Here is a 17,522-nt window from a genome sequence, read left to right on the forward strand (position 1 = left end):
TTTTGTTATCCAGCATCTAAAACTTCATGTAGGGGGTAATATAACCCAATTGTCTTTGAATAACAGAATCCTATTTTCCCTAATGACCCCCAAGAAACCGAAGCATAAATATAATATTCTGTTATGCAATCTTCAGCCTGCATGTTGTCACAAAGATTGGCTGTCTTGGTGATCGTGTGATTGGGAACCATCCTAATTGGTTCCCAATAATAGAGACTTTCAGCTGTCAGTGAGGTGGTGTGGGATTGGAGTGATTATACTCATAAGGCAGGTGCTTTTCCAACGCGTTGCGTCAGTCCAAACTGTATTTTAAAGAGTAGCGGCTCACATTTATTGAACAAAACGGAAAGTTCACATAAACATCAGATGTCGATGCAGGGGTTCTTCCACATCAACATGAATTGACAACTGAAAATGACGAGTCATTTGGCTCCCTTGTCAGCAGTGCTGCTGCTCCTCTTACCAGTCCCTCTGACTGTGTTGCCTGGATCTCCTGGTTCACTTGGTTCGCTTAGACTTTAGGGGCAACAACCTGCTGCACAGTCCAATCCTGCCCTCTGGATACGGTTCTCCTGACACCTCGATAGGAGCCCGTCTGACTCCTGGAATGAGAGCTCCTATCTCTTGGCTGCTGGCTGTGGCTCCTCTGACCCCTGGGTGAAACCCTTTGTCTCTTGACTCCTGGCTGGGGCTCCTCTGACCCCTGGGTGAGACCCTCTGTCTCTTGACTCCTGGCTGGGGCTCCTCTGACCCCTGGGTGAAACCCCCTGTTTCTTGACTCCTGGCTGGGGCTCCTCTGACCCCTGGGTGAGACCCTCTGTCTCTTGATTCCTGGCTGGGGCTCCTCTGACCCCTGGGTGAGACCCTCTGTCTCTTGACTCTAGGTTGGAGCTCTTCTGACCCTTAGCAACTTGGAGAAAGTGGCATTTTATTGGACTTTATTGTATATAATAATCTTTGTTTTGTGTTTTATAGCTCCTACATTTTCACAGTGGCAGGGCATCACACTGTCACAGCGGTCTGACAGTTAGGCTCTTAGCTGTCAAGTGAGGAACATAGCATAAAGAAAGTACCTTAGGCATTTTGTTGGGACTTTATTGAATATAAAGATATTTGCTTTGTGTTTTCCAGCTTATCACCAGGAATGCCATGTTCCCAGTGTCCCCAGCGATACAGATAGTCCCGGCAGTTCCTGGATGTGCAGACAATGTGTCTTTGCTGTGGCTACCAAGGTATATCTGTTCTCTCCCATAATGTGTATCCTATGGTCATTCTGTTGGACTAACCCTTTTTTCCTTTCTTCGTCTTAGAGAGGTGGCGCTCTCAAAAAGGGCCCCTATGCCCGCTCAATGCTACACATGAAACTGTCTTTGCCCTACCAGTTGAAGTCTTTAGAGTGGGACCCACTTCATTTAACCAATAAACAGCAGTGTTACTGCTACTGCGGGGGGCCTGGAGAGTAAGTATGGCGTAAGTAACAAAGGGACGGGAGGTGGCGGCCAAAGGGATGGGAGGGCAGGTGGAACGGGTGGGTCCCGGAGTGTAAGTATGAATGCTGAAAATAAGGACAATAGTAGGATGTTATGAATAGATGCCTGTCTATATGTACATATATACACACAGATCTCTGTTTCCACAGATGGAACATGAAGATGCTTCAGTGCTGTCGCTGTCTTCAGTGGTTTCATGAGTCTTGTACACAGTGTCTGAGCAAACCCCTTTTGTACGGAGACAGGTTGGTGTTTATTGGTGTAAGGGATGTGGGGCATTGGAGCTACATGTCATGGCATGTGGACACAGAGATGGAGCTGTATTCAATGCTGAGAACCAGCACTAGCATGTCATAGTTGTATATTACTAGTACACACTTCTTTGCAGGACCCCGACCAAAGGAAGACTTTATACTTCAGCCAGGTCTTAGAATAGTACAAACAAATGGCCATTCCCCCCACCTATATCTAGCCTTTGTACCAAGGGGCACATGGAAAGGCGAGGCATGCAGTGGCAGACCGTCCATTAGGGGCGCCCGGGGGTCGCCCCCCTCTCTCCACTTCACCCCTTATATGCAATGGATAGATTCATTTATAGCATAAATCTATCCAGTCAGAGGCTCTAATAGGCTCTAATAGGCTTCCAAATAGGCTTCCAAATAGGGTGGGCTCTGGGAGCAGAGGATGCACTCCGATCCCACCCAGGTGTGTTACAACAGCGAATGAATATTCGCTGTTGAAACACTGACCCTCTATAAGGCCAATCAGAATCGAGTGTGAGACCCGTTTTACGATTGGCCGAAAAGAGGAGGGAGGAAATGGAAGTCACCGCTGCCGCCGTGGTGACCCGGAAAATGGGAGGCAGCAGGAGAACGGGAGGCCGCCAAACAGGGGAAGCCGCCAGTAATGGGGTAAGTGCTAATTTTTTTTTCCACTGGACGCATGTCAAACAAAACCAAAGAGAATTCCCAGCCCAACTTACCGACCAGCCTGCAACCAACTGAATTATCCTGTCTAATGCCTTGTACACACAGTCGGAAATTCCGACGGAAAAGGTCTGATCGTATTATAAAATAAAGAAGGCCTTCGCGCTACTGCCTATAGGTGGAAAACTACGAATAGGGAAAAATTGTGATAAACCTCATACAAAAGAAATATATATGAGTAGGTAAGTGATAAAATGAATAAAATTAAATACACTAAAACAAGTGTTAGCAGCACTAAATAAATGTGCACGTGCAAATTGCAAACGTGCTAATAACTGCAGCTGGACCTAATAGTATTCACATAATACCAAAAAATAAGAAATGAAATCCATAATGATCCTGCGCAAGTAAAATGTGTAATAATAAATATATAAAGTGCTAAGTGCTAAAAATGAATAAATAAATAATAAATATTTAGAGAGCAGGCACAAAATTTAGTCCATATAATAAGTCTTTAAATGTTTTTCAACGGCACCAGAGGTATTCAGACAGATCCAAATCAGAGAAGCAGCAGGTGAATAAGTATTCATATAGCACGGAAAGTTAGGGGCTCTCAGAACTCTCACCTCCACTCCTTGAAAAAATAGCACATCAAGTACAGTAAATAGCCTCCATTCTCTCCTTTACCACCAGGGGGTCTTCAATTATAAATAACTCGAAAATCATGGACATCCACACTGGGCCACCAGGGGGCCATTCATTCCTGTATCAACTGTATTGTGAACCAGGTAGCAAATTTTGATGGTGCTTACAGTGCACCAGACTATAAAATACATAAGGTAGTAAAAATCCTCTTCCAGGTAGCTTCAAATCCGATGTGTGCCAGTAGTCTGCTCAGACAAGCATGAAACTGTCTCCTCCACTGTCCTGGCCCCTCCCCTAAATGTGACGACACAGGGCTAATCACGTGTTTTCCTCAGGGGGATCTCATCCTATGCATTAAGGTCAAAAAACACCTGTCAGTGACTGGCCCCCCAGCCCACTGTTTTACTTACCTGAACCCTCGAATTTGTCCCACAGGGATCAGCCTTCTCTTTGCTAGGGGGTTCTCAGCTGTTGATTGGATAGATTGATAGCAGAGCAGCCATTGGCTCCTGCTGCTGTCAAACAAATCTGATGCAGGGAGGAGCTGAGAGAGCCGCCAGGGGACCCCAGAAGACGGTGTTCGTGGCCACTCTGTGCAAAACGAGGTAAGTATGACATGTTTGTTATTAAAAAAATAATTACCTTTAGTGTCACATACAGTTGCTGCACCCCCATAGCATAACATAAGCCCCAGCACTCATGTGAGTGAGCCCCAAGACCTCATTTACACACACAGAGCCTTGTAATAGCTCAATACAGCTTTATCTTTTACATTTTGTAAGTTATATTATGTTGGTGTCTGCTAATAAGGATTTTAGTTTATTTTTTGTGAAAATATTGTTTTGATATGAGTGGGGGGGTGAGGGGGGGGTATATGAAGAGGGTGAGAGTGATCCATATAGGAAATAGGCATGGAGGTTTGGGCCTATACCTTGTTTATAGTTGCACTGTGTCTGAAAAGCTGAATGTAACATGACAATTCTGTTTTATATCAGGTTTTACATTTTTGAGTGCTCAGTCTGTACGCGAGGTCCAGAAAACGCCTGGAGACTTCCCCTGGCATGGTGAGTGATCTATTACCTGCCTGAACAGGTTCTTTACCATAATGATACGTAAAGGGCATGTCTACCTACCCAGCCAATCCGCAGTGCTCCAGGGCTTCTGGGCTGTGTGAGAGCCCATGACCTCCCCCATGTGACAGGCCTGAGCTGTCCCCCTGTCTAAGCGGAAACATGGCTGGGAAAGTTTACATGCAAAGTGACGGTGTCTCTTTAAAACCAATATGACCCTTAACCACTTGCTTACTGGGCACTTAAACCCCCCTCCTGCCCAGACCAATTTTAAGCTTTCAGCGCTGTCGCACTTTGAATGACAATTGCGCCGTCATACAACACTGTACCCAAATTAAATTTTTATAATTTTTTTTCCCACAAATAGAGCTTTCTTTTGGTGGTATTTAATCATAACTGGGGTTTTTATTTTTTGCAAAACAAACAAAAAAAATTTAATATTTTGAAAAAAAAAAAAATCATGTTTCATAGTTTGTTATAACATTTTGCAAACATGTAATTTTTCTCCTTCATTGATATGCACTGATGAGGCGGCACTGGTGAGCACTGATAGGCTGCACTGATAGGCACAGTTAAGGCGGCACTGATGGGGACAGATAAGGAGGTACTGATGGGCAGAGAGGGAGGCACTGATGGGGACAGATAAGGAGGTACTGCTGGGCACAGAAGGCGGCACTGATGGGCCCTGATGGGTGGCACTTAAGGGCACTGATAGGTACCACTGATAGGTGGCACTGATGGGCACTGGTAGGTGACATTGATGGGCATCACTGTTGATGAGGCACTGTGGGCACTGATGGGTGGCACTGTGGGCACTGGTAGGTGGCGCTGATGGGTACTGTTAGGCAGCGCTGTTGTGTACTGCTAGGTGGCACAGTGGGCACAGATGAGCTGGCGGCAGTTCTCCTTGATCGGGACCGATGTCCCTCTGAGAGCCGCCGGTGATCGGCTTTTTTTTTTTCTCCTCACGCTGTCAGCGCGAGGAGAAAAAAGAAATAGCCGATTACCGGCTCTGTTTACATCACATGATCAACTGTCTTTGGCTGACAGCTGATCATGTGGTAAGGGGTTGGGATCGACCCCTTACTCCGATCTGTGATCAGCAAAGTCTTGTAGAGTCTGATCACAGAGCGCCCTGCAGGGGGTGCACAGGCCGCTCGGGCACGGGAGGACGTCTATTGACACCCTTCTCAAAAAAGTAGGTCCGCGCTGATGCCGCAATTTGGCTATAGTGTGGATCTAAAGAAGTTAAAGCAAAACTCCAGGAAAGCAACTAAATACACAATTGAAATACATTTGCAATTCTGCTCAGCCAGTCTTGTGATCCAGGCACCCCTACCAAACAATATAGCCAGTACATTGACCTTGCTTTTTGTTTTTCAGCTGTTAAACTTTAACTCCATTTTCTTTGATGAAAAACTTTCCCCTTTGGATTATCAGAGTACGTTGCAAGGATTTTAGCAAACTTTGTAGCACAGGGGTTCTCAACTCCTGTCCTCAGGACCCACTAACAGGCCAGGTTTGCAAGATAACTGAAATACATCACAGGTGATATCATTTGCTGCTCAGTGATTGCAGTATTCTAGTCTGCATCTCCTCCAAGGGAATAGATAAAAATCTGGCCTGAGGACAGCAGTTGAGAAGCACTGTTGTAGCAGATTCTTACCTTTTTCTGTTGGGAAGAATAAGCTGCATTTCACTATGTTCTTGTCAGACAGATTCTTGAATAGCGGGGTCTGTGTTTATTATAACCACCTGGCGCACTTAAAGGAGAAGTTCAGCCAAATCTCGTTTGGCTGTACTTCTATGGATCACTCACAGGAGTGTAGATCGTTATGCCAGCTGAAGCCCGCTGTCAGCTGACGTCACAGCCGGTCCAGGCTAGGGAAAGATCGTGACCATGGAGTAAACACACAGTTTCTGGTTCTCTGAGGGGAGAACAGACAGATCGTCTGTTCATACAGAGTATGAACAGCATCTGTATTCTCCCCTACACAGTCCCCTCCCCCCTTCAGTTAGAACACAGTTAGCCCCTTGATCGCCCCCTAGTGTTAACCCCTTCCCTGCCAGTTAACTTTTTACAGTAATCAATGCATTTTGTATAGAATTGATCGCTGTATTAATGCCAAAGGTCCCAAAAATGTGTCAAAATTGTCTGTGTGCACCATAATGTCGCAGTCCCGATAAAAAAATCGCAGATCGCTGACATTACTAGTAAAAAAATAATAATAATAATAATAAAAATGCCATAAAACGATCCCCTATTTTGTAGACTCTGTAACTTTTGTGCAAACCAATCAATATACGCTTCTTGTGATTTTTTTCTTTACCAAAAATATGTAAAAGAATACATATCGGCCTAAACTGAGGAAAACAATTGTTTTTTTTATATATTTTTGGGGGATATTTATTATAGCAAAAAGTAAAAAAGAATGCGTTTTTAAAAAAATATATATATTTTTTTTTCAAAATTGTCAGTAGTTTTTTTGTTTATAGCGCAAAAAATAAAAACCACAGAGATGATCAAATACCACCAAAATAAAGCTCTATTTGTGGGGAAAAAGGACATCAATTTTATTTGGGTGCAGCGTCGCATGACCGCGCAATTGTCAGTTAAATCGACGCGGTGCCGAATCATAAAAAGTGCTCTGGTCAGGAAGTGGGGTAAAATCTTCCGGGGCTGAATCGTTTAATTGTTCTAATGAGAAAAGCTGCAGTGTCTGCATCCCTTTATAAGTAGTTATCTCACCAAAAGGAAATTCTTATTGCGGGAAATGCTTAAATTGTTACTTGTATCTCAGTGCAGGCATCTATGAATATCAGTAAGCCAATCACACAAGCAGATACATTTCTGGGGGCTACCATATTGCCCTGAATTTGTTTAAGTATTTTAGAAAATTATAGCAGCTGCAGATTAAAAAGGTAATTTTTAATAACATCAAATGACAGAATGGCTTGTGTAGTAATATTATATGTTATATTTTTCTTTTATGAAAAAGGAGTTCTCCTTTAAGTAAAACAGCTTGGTCAGGGACCCAACACCAGCCTACTGAGTGCGCAGTGAAATGGTATCAGCACACGGGGAATAGATGACGGTGTACAACCACTTTAATGCCAGGAGGCAGGGGTGGCATCCCAATCGCACAATCACTGTGATTGGCTCTCGCATGGGTCAAATGATCGGGAGCCTACACGTTCCTGATCACAAAGAGAAACTGAGAGCTGTCAGTGACAGCTCGGTCAGTGTGCTGGAAGCGCAGCACACATGCTGTCAGATCAGAACCTCGGATCCCTATGGATACATACTGTATATGCAGCCGCTGGACGATAAGAGCACCTAATGTGCTGATGCATATATGTGTTATGGTGGTAGGAAGAGGTTAACTAGCTGTATACTGAATATAAAACAAAATTCATTTGCGGTCTTTCACTTTATTCCCAAAGTTCATTTTAAAAAAAGTACATCAACATATCAAATCCTGTATAGTCCTATAATAATAGAATACATCCTGTATAGTCCTATAATAATAGAATACATCCTGTATAGTCCTATAATAATAGAATACATCCTGTATAGTCCTATAATAATATACTAAATCCTGTACATTTTTCTGTGTGTGATTTTTAGGGTGGACGTTTCACACCTTGTTCTATATCACCTCAGTATTTGTTGTAAGAAGAAATATTTTGATTTTGAGCGGGAGATCCTGTCCTTTGTAAACGAAAACTGGGAGAGTCTGTTATTAGGAGATGTAAGTAGCTCTATCGGTAACATATTTATGATGTTGTGTTGACCCCTTCCCCCCCCCCTCTTTAATTTAAAGCGGTATTAAACCCAAAACCCCAAATCTAATATATTGCAGCTTCAGATGTGGCGGCTGCATTCATTTTCTTTTTTTTTGTCTTTTTGCTCTATGTTTTCACCTGGAGATCTGACCTATAACACACCTCCTGTATTAGGGTGCCCTCCCCACTCTGGAACAGGAGGCACAGCAAACAGCAGCAATTGTCACTCTGGGGGGAGGGTAGTGTTAAAAGTAGGGATGCACTTATACCATTTTTTTTATGAGTACCAATGTTTTTTTTTTTTTGTGCTGGCCGACACCAATTACCAATACCTACCGCAGCTGTTTTGTGTACAATCCAGCTGTCAGAAATGGTACAAAGCATTGTAAAGTTATTTACAAATTAAATATTATTTTCTCTTATATTCACCAACTGGCACAGCTCCTCTCTTAGACCATTGATTTGTTACGCCACCTTCAGGAGAGGATTGGCATGACATGTTAACATGTAATACAAAAACTAGAACTTTCTAGTTCCGCCCAAGGGGCGGTCCCTTAGGTAACAACCCCCCAGCCTGCCTTGCAGCTTCAGTTTTATTTTACCCAGTGAAGGAGAAGGACCTAGGAAACCCGATGGGCCCATCGGTCCATGTTTTTTCTGCAGAAGCTTTGCTTTTTGCACAAGATTAAAGATCCTGTGATCTGCTATCAACAGCCGGCTTGGTGACAGGCTGGATACCCTTATCCTTGTAGTCTCCCCATCCTGGCCAGCGAGCGTGTGCAGGCCAGAGCTCCACGCTGGGTCAGCCACGACAAGCCTCAGCTCCAGAGGTGGTCGGTGAGCGGTAATGCTCCGGGGCACACATATGACCGGGCTACTGATGTCTGCGTCAGTGTGCCGGGCCAGTAGCCACCCTGTACTGATCGAAGAGTGGGTCTGTGATGGAATGTCTCCCAGCTCCGCAGGACTGGTAAGTACAGCTCCCCCTGCCTCAGTGGAGCTGAGCAGCTGGGCATTCCCTGGGAGGTCGATTCGGGGGTCCCTCACCTCCCTCTCTTCTCTCCCTGTACCTATCATCCCTCCCTGTGGGGGATGCTGCATGAGGCTGCTGAGTGGAGTGTGTGTCATATGCAGGGGCTCTCTGGGGGGGCTCTCACCTGGGGGGGACTGCGCTGGCTGGCTGTGCCCTGATATGTGTGGATCTCTCCCTGGGGGTGTCTGGAGGCTGTATCTGTCGATTGCTGCAGCGCTGTTCACCACCATTTCTCTGCCTATAAACTGTCCCTCATGGTATTCAGTGTTCGGCGGGCCATCTTTGGTGGGGCAAGGAGCAGCATGCTTTCCTGTAGCTCGGCGGCCATTTTCCCTGTGTTTATGTCCTTTATATTGGATGCTCGGTGGCCATTTTCTTGAAGCCTGGGCACGTTTTTGGTCAGTCTCAAGGAGCAGCATGCTTTCCTGTAGCTCGGCGGTCATTTTCCCTGTGTTTATATCCTTTATACTGGACGCTCGCGACTATTTTCTTGGAGCCTGATCACATTTTGGATCAGTTTCAGCGCCATTTGCAGCAGCTCTGGACAGCGCAGTGGGTTCTCCTATGCACCTGGGAGCTGACAAGTGACACAGGAACTACTAGCTGGACAGTGCAGAACCAGTCAGGGTGGTGAGACCTGCGGGAAAGAGCCTCTCAGTCAGCAGCAGTTATGAGGGTGGGACCATCACTGTCCTAAGTCCCCATCAGGTGGCAGACAGGGTAGGGTCAGCATGGCTTCAGAAACTGGTGTTTCTTCCCCCACAATCCAGGCAATTGCAACCGGTTCTGTGCAGTGCCGCTGGACACTTTGTCTGTGGTCCTCAATTCGTTTATTGCCAAGATGGAGGCGATCTGTGGGCGCAAGGTGGTAAAAAGCTCTAACGCAGACTCGGGCCCCGCTGAGGCTGGTGACCCCTGATTTGTCATTTCAGATGACGCTGACCAGGACCTTTTGGACAGCGAGGATGAGTCCCTGTCCAGGTCCGTGCACGACAAGCGCTTGTTGGAGCACTTATCACAGCTGTGCGTGATACCCTGAAGATTCAGGAGCCAGCAGATCCCTTTGCTTATGTAGCAGTCCCTTTTGGGTCCCATAAGCCAGCCCGTTCACCTAAGGTGTTCCCGGATCTGACTTATTTTGAGAAGTTCATTTACAAGGAAAGGGGTCGACCACAACGGACCTTTTCGGTCCCCAAATACAGGGCGGTGTATTACCCCTTTGTGGAGAGCCTTCTCAAAAAATGGTCGGCTCCTCCGGTCCTGGACCCCCCAGTATCCAGGTTAAACAAAGTAACCACGGTCCCGGTAGAGGGGACTCCTGCATTCAAGGATCCCACGGACAGGAAGGCCAAGGCAGGGGCTCGTTCCTTGTTTACAGTTGTGGGGTCAACCATGCGACCAATACTGGCATCCGCACTTGTGTCACAGACACTAACCGAGTGGGCAAAACTGTTGCTCCGTGAATTGGGAGAACAACAGGCTTCTCCTGTCTGCGTGGAACTAGCAGACCAACTAGTGCAAGGCCTTAAGTACATTTGTGATGCGGCCCTGGATACCCTTCCTCTGTTATCCAGGGCTTCAGTGTCAGCTGTGGTGTTGAGGCGCCTGATATGGCTAAAATGCTGATCTGCTGACCAGGCATCCAAAAAAGCCCTGACAGATCTTCCCTTCCTTGGCGACCGGCTCTTTGGAGCCTCATTGGATGACATTAAAAAAAATGGCACAGGTGGTAAGAGTACACTACTCCCACAGGCCAGAAAGGCTAAGGAGCCACGCTGTAGGCAAGGGCCCTCATTCTCTGCTCACAAACGGCTTTTTCGTCCGCCCGGGGCTTCGACCAAGCATCCCCAGCAAGACCTCTGATCGACCAAAGCGTCCCAGGAACCGCTTGGACTAACAAGCCTACGAGCAAGAGTGTTACTGCATGAAGGTTTGCCCCCACCTGCAACACGGGTGGGGGGTCACCTTCAGAAGTTTTCAGCCCGGTGGGCCTCTCAGCTGTCCGACCAATGGGTCTGCGATCTGATTTCCTCAGGCTACAAGATAGAGTTCCTCTCTTGGCTGCAAAACAGATTCTTCCCCTCCAGCATACCCGTTCTCCTGGCTCGCCGGGAGGCCGTATTGGGGGCAGTAAGGCACCTGCTGAGTCGCGGGGTGATAGTACCTGTTCCGGAATCAAAACGTTTTAAGGGGTTCTACTCAAACCTGTTTGTAGTCCCCAAAAAGGAAGGGGTACGTCCAATCTTGGACCTGAAAGCCCTCAATTACTTTGTTAAAGTACAGAGGTTCAGAATGGAATCAGTTCGCTCGGTAGTCGCTTCACTCCGTCAAGGGTACTCCCTGGCGTCTTTGGACATCCAAGATGAGTGCCTGCACATACCCATATGCCTTCGGCATCAGAGGTTTCTGCGATTTGCAGTCGGGAAGCCCACTACCAGTTTGTGGCTCTCCCTTTAGGTTTGGCATCAGCCCCCCCCCCCGCATCAGTATTGGCTCCTGTTTTGGCATTGCTGCGGCAACGTGGGATCGCGATCGTGGGATACCTAGACGATCTCCTCCTGAGAGCATCTTCTGTCTCAGAGTTAGAGGAGGATGTAGCGATCTCCATGCAGACCCTGCAATCGTACCAACTCAGCGTTTGGAGTACCTAGGCTTGCTGCTGGACTCCATGGAAGCGAGAGTGTTTATCCCTTCGGACAAGCTGCAGACTCTCAGAGCCACGGTAAAACTGCTGATGAACCACAGGTGGTCATCGCTACGCTTCTGCATGCGAGTTCTGGGACTCAAGGTGACCTCCTTTGAGACAGTACTGTGTGCCGAGTTTCACACCAGAGTCCTGCAGAAGGAGATTTTTACAAAATGGGACAAATGTCCATTGTCCCTAGATCGGCAGATTCAGGTGAGCCAGGTAGTTAGGGATTACCTGCTTTGGTGGCTGAGGTCCCCGGAACTTCGGTCCGGGAAGTCGTTACTAACTCTGAAATGGACAGTGATCACAACGGACGACAGCCTGACTGGCTGGGGTGGAGTAATGGGAGTTCAGTCGACTCAGGGCCTCTGGTCGGTGGAGGAATCCAAGTTGCCGATCAATCTACTCGAGCTGAGAGCGATCAGGCTATGCCTCTCCACATGGTCGATAAGACTTCAAGAGCGTCCGATCAGGATCCAGTTAGACAACGCCACAGCGGTGGCATATGTTAATCACCAAGGAGGAACAAGAAGCTTGGCAGCCGCACGGAAGGTCGCTCACATCCTTCAGTGGGCAGAGTAACATGTACCGGCCCTGTCGGCCATCCCGGGAGTGGAGAAATAGGAGGTGGACTACCTAAGTCGCCAGATGCTGGACCCAGGAGATTGGGCGTTGCATCCGAAGGTGTTCAGGCTACTGTGTCTGCGATGGGGCACACCAGACATGGATCTTCTGGCCTCCCGTCTCAATCGGAAGGTGCCGAGATTCGTGTCCAGGACAAGAGATCCTTGGGCAGACACATCAGACGCGCTGGTGGCTCCGTGGGATCAGTACCCGCTGATCTATGCCTTTCTTCTGCTTAAACTGCTACCATGTCTGCTAAGCAGAGTGGAGACCAGGGGGATTCCAGTAATACTGATTGCCTTAGATTGGCCCCAGCGTCCCTGGTATGCAGACCTAGTGCGCCGGGTGGCAGACACCCCTTGGTGACTGCCGTTACGAGAAGACCTTCTGTCTCAAGGTCCGATTCTCCATCCTGCTTTACCCTCACTAGTTTTAACGGCATGGCTATTGAGAACCAGGAGTTGCGGAACCGGGGTCTTTCAGACTTGGTGATTCCAACTATGCTGAGAGCATGGAAATCTTCTTCCTGGAAGATATATCATCGTACCTGGAAGGCCTACATCTCCAATATGTGAGGAGAAAGGATGGCGTTCCGCGCTCCTTTTCTATATCCAGGATCCTGCTGTTTTTACAGCAAGGAGTAGACCAGAAATTGGCTTTAAGCACCATTAAGGCCGGGTTCACACCGCTGCGATGCGGGAACGCCGCGAATCCGCTGCGTTTTCCGGCATCGCACACCTCCCGCCGGCAGTTCACACTGCCCTATGCGGACGGCTGGGAGTGTCAATGATATGTTAATGACACCCCCAGATCCGTCCGCATATCGCAGTGCGATCTGCCGACTCGCACAGGAATCCGATTCTGTTGCGGTCCAAAAAAGGGTCCCGTGCGAGTTTGCTGCGGGAGCGATGCGAATTCAGCCATACTATCTGTATGGCTGAACTCGCATCGCTACGGAGATCGGATGTGATTTGCGGTGCGAATCACATCCGGATCTCCCCCCGCAGCAGTGTGAACCCAGCCTAAAGGACAAATATCAGCCTTGTCTTTTTTCAGCAACCCCTGGCGTCTCACTCCCTAGTGAGCACTTTTGTTCAAGGGGTCCGGCATGTAGTTCCTCCGGTGCGCCCACCGTTACCCCTGTGGGATCTGAATCTGGTGTTATCGGCGATTCAAAAACCGCCATTTGAAAATATCAGAGAGATTCCCCTGTTGACTCTTTCCCAGAAAGTGGTCTTTCTAGTGGCCATCACCTTCGGCCAGGTGGGTTTCAGAACTGGCGGCCTTGTCTTGTAAGTCGCCCTATCTGGTTATCCACAAGGATAAAGTGGTGTTGTGTCCGCAACCTTCTTTTTTACCGAAGGTGGTTTCGGCGTTCCACCTCAATGAAGACAATGTGTTACCATCTCTGTGTCCTAAGCCAACACATCCGAAGGAGGTGGCCCTTCATGCCCTGGATGTGGTTCGGGCCCTGAGGGTGTATTTGTCTGTAACGGCTCCCTTTCGGAAGTCAGATTCCTTGTTTGTTTCGGTGGCTGGTCCGAAAAAAAGGCATGGCGGGCTCGTCGGCCACCATTTCCAGGTGGATCAGACAGATTGTATTACAAGCCTACGCCTTAAAGGGGCAGGTGCCCCCCTTTCCGGTCATGGCCCATTCCACAAGGGCAATCGGAACGTCTTGGGCCTTCCGACATAAAGCGTCTGTCGCTCAAGTGTGTAAAGCGGTGACTTGGTCTTCTGTGCACACTTTTATAAAATTCTACAAGGTAGATGTCAGTCCATCGGCTGATGCCTGTTTTGGCCGCAAAGTTTTGCAGGCGGCTGTATAATTGCAATTGCACATACATTTTTTCCTTTTTTTTGGTAAAAACGCAGTACTTTTAAGTAAATGCACTGTTGCATTTGTTACTGCAGTTCTGGTGCAGTTTGAAGGTAGTGCCTCTCTGTTGAGGAGCATTATTTTTGTGGGTAAAAAAGTTGTATTTATTCCCACACACTGTGGTTTTTGTGGATAAAGTTTATAGTAGTTCCCACATGCCATGGTGACACAGCACCCGCCCCTAATAGTTTATAAAAAAAAAAAAAAAATCAGCAGGAAAATAATAATTAAATGGAGAATGAGAATAAGGAGTTAATGAAGGCTGATTAGAGTAAATTAAGGGCTACTAAGCAGTTAAACAGAGGAACATTTAATAAACATTTAATAAACAAAGTATTTTTATTTTTTTTTACTTTTTGTTAAACTGACTTCATCTGCTGATTGAAGTTCATCCCCTTGATCTGCAGATGAATAAACAGAAAGATACAAAATGAAATAATGTTTCTTTTTATCTTTCTGTTTCAGAGGCTGAGCAATGTTGTTGACAAATATTGCCCGTCTGCTTTTTTTTTTTTACAGCTCCAATTGCCAGTACCTTGTTTACACTTCAGCTGTCAGGAGCCGCTCCTTAAAGCGGGAGTCCACCGGGACTCCGCGTTTTTTTTTTTTTTTTAAAAGCCAGCAGCTACAAATACTGCAGCTGCTGACTTTTAAAATAGTGACACTTACCTGTCCAGCGCGCCTGCGATGTCGGCACCCGAAGCCGATCTCTAGGTCGTCTGTCGGGTCCTGCCGCCGCCATCTTGGGTATGGGAATCAGGAAATGGAGCCTTTCGGCTTCATTTCCCGGTTCCCTACTGCGCAGAGAGCTATCCCGGAAGTGGGTGCAGTTACCTGGATTATCCAGGTAACTGCACCCCCCCTCCCCCCTGAAAGGTGCCGATTGTGGCACCGGAGGGGGGGAGGGTTCCAATGAGCGGAAGGTCCACTTTAGGGTGGACCTCCGCTTTAACAACTGATCATTTCCAGATTATTATTTTTTACTTTTTAGCTGTCACTGACGACTGAAAGAACCAACCCTGAAAGTGTTGGCTTCAGGTATCAGAGCATTTTCAGAACTACGGATACTCGCACAAATGCTTAGTATTGGCACTAAGATACCATTATTTGTATCTGTGCAACCCTAGTAAAAAGAAAAAATGCAGATTTAAATACACTAACAAATTGAAGGCAAACTCCAGCTGATACTTTATAATCAGTTACAGCAAACGGTTATTTTTTTTAGGATAAAGGTTTTACATCAATAAATAAATGTTGATCATTTTAATCACCCCTGGCAGTGTTAAGTGGTTTGTCTCATTCGTGTAAACTGATACATTCTGCTGGAGAGCTTGAGATTTTGAAAAACAACAGGCTTGCTGGCTGGATCACTGTATAAAAATAGAATAAAGAAAGCCGGGGAAAAAAAAAACAAATGCAGCCACCACATCTATGAATTGGTAAGCTGCATATACTAAATGTTTTGATTTTTATATTAATACTGCTCTAAAGGTACCCTTTGAATAAAAAAAAGAAAAACATGGTAGTGCTATTGCTGTCGTGTTTTCAGTGTGTAAACTAGTATAAAGTGTATTCCTATCCAACATTTTTTTTGGTTTGGATCCTGCATGTTCTGTCCTTGCTGGGAAGATTTACCCTTGTCACCAGGACAGAAAGCAATGGGTTATCCAAAATTATTCAGTTGTCCTGGAACAAAAAGTAAGGGGAAATATTCCAATGAGAACACCTGTTTCAGTGTCAGCTGTCTACTATGGGATTTGTCCTCCCTTTGGAGATAGTTGCCGTCACTTCCTGTTGTGTCTTTGGCACAGGAAATGAGGGGAAATCTCCCCAACAGGACAAAAACCAGACTGCTAAAAAATGACAGGGATTCTAATCCATCCCTGCTATGTCCTTCACAGGCCTGTTGATGTGAAAGGAAATATGATGTATGCGTGTTACTGAGAAATATACACAAATCTGTAACCCAATGTCTTTCTCAGCTCACAGATACTCCTCGAACAGAACGGTACTCTAATCTGCTTCATGCTCTGACAGCTCAGAAAGACAGGTAAGAGCTAGACAGGAAATGTCCTATCATATAAATCCCTGTTTATTCATTCCCCACATTTACATAGCCCTGGTATATTGATACAGTGCCTTGAAAAAGTATTCACACCCCTTGACATTTTCCACATTTTGTCATGTTATAACCAAAAACGTAAATGTATTTTATTGGGATTTTATGTGATAGATCAACACAAAGTTGGTTTGCTAGGATGGAAAAGGACCTGGGGGTCCTAGTAGATGATAGGCTCAGCAATGGCATGCAATGCCAAGCTGCTGCTAACAAAGCAAACAGAATATTGGTATTAAAAAGGGGATCAACTCCAGAGATAAAGCGATAATTCTCCCGCTCTACAAGACTCTGGTCCGGCCGCACCTGGAGTATGCTGTCCAGTTCTGGGCACCAGTCCTCAGGAAGGATGTACTGGAAATGGAGCGAGTACAAAGAAGGGAAACAAAGCTAATAAAGGGTCTGGAGGATATTCGTTATGAGGAAAGGTTACGAACACTGAACTTATTCTCTCTGGAGAGGGGATATGATTTCAATATATAAATACCATACTGGTGACCCCACAATAGGGATAAAACTTTTTTTGCGGTCAGGAGTTTAATAAAATTTGTGGCCACTCATTAAAATTTGAAGAAAAGAGGTTTAACCTTAAACTATGTAGAGGGTTCTTTACTGTAAGAGGGGCAAGGATGTGGAATTCCCTTCCACAGGCGGTGGTCTCAGCGGGGAGCATTGATAGTTTCAAGAAACTATTAGATAAGCACCTGAATGACCACAACATACAGGAATATACAATGTAATACTGACATATAATCACACACATAGGGTGGACTTGATGGACTCTTATTTCAACCTCACCTACTATGTAAATGATTTTTAAAATTGGTTGCAAATAGATATGTGAAAAGTGTGGGGTGCATTTGTATTCAGCCTCCCAGAGTCAATACTTTATAGAACCCCCTTTCACTGTAATTACAGCTGCAAGTCTTTTTGGGGATGTTTCTACCAGCTTTGCACATCTAGAGAGGACAGTTTGCCCATTCTTCTTTGCAAAATAGCTCAAGCTCTGTCAGATTGGATGGAGAGCGTCTGTGAACAGCAATTTTCAAGTCTTGCCACAGATTCTCAATTGGATTTGGGTCTGGACTTTGACTGGGCCATTCTAACACATGAATATGCTTTGCTCTAAACCATTCCATTGTAGCTCTGGCTGTATGTTTTGGGTCGTTGTCCTGTTGGAAGGTGAACCTCCGCCCCGGTCTCAAGTCTTTTGCAGACAGTTACAGGTTTTCTTCTAAGATTGTCCTGTATTTGGCTCCATTCA

At 46.2% G+C, this 17,522-nt stretch overlaps 1 protein-coding gene across 4 annotated transcripts in view; it reads left to right on the top strand.

The window, feature by feature from the left end:
* Positions 1 to 17,522, top strand: part of PHF1 (PHD finger protein 1) — a 79,992-nt gene that overhangs the window by 40,894 nt on the left and 21,576 nt on the right. For all 4 annotated transcript variants that reach the window (XR_013275635.1, XM_077484710.1, XM_077484708.1 and 1 more), the window contains exons 5-10: positions 1,132 to 1,232; positions 1,311 to 1,459; positions 1,640 to 1,735; positions 4,057 to 4,125; positions 7,760 to 7,883; positions 16,125 to 16,192. Coding sequence is in view for 3 of the 4 variants with exons in the window: in XM_077484710.1 (XP_077340836.1) it covers positions 1,132 to 1,232; positions 1,311 to 1,459; positions 1,640 to 1,735; positions 4,057 to 4,125; positions 7,760 to 7,883; positions 16,125 to 16,192 (607 nt within the window). In the remaining variant the exon portion in view is untranslated. The remainder of the gene's footprint in view (positions 1 to 1,131; positions 1,233 to 1,310; positions 1,460 to 1,639; positions 1,736 to 4,056; positions 4,126 to 7,759; positions 7,884 to 16,124; positions 16,193 to 17,522) is intronic.

This window comes from Lithobates pipiens, unplaced genomic scaffold (genome assembly GCF_037356315.1).
Source record: "Lithobates pipiens isolate NorthernLeopardFrog02 unplaced genomic scaffold, aLitPip1_a1.2 Scaffold_1, whole genome shotgun sequence".
In the NCBI taxonomy this organism is placed as follows: domain Eukaryota; kingdom Metazoa; phylum Chordata; class Amphibia; order Anura; family Ranidae; genus Lithobates; species Lithobates pipiens.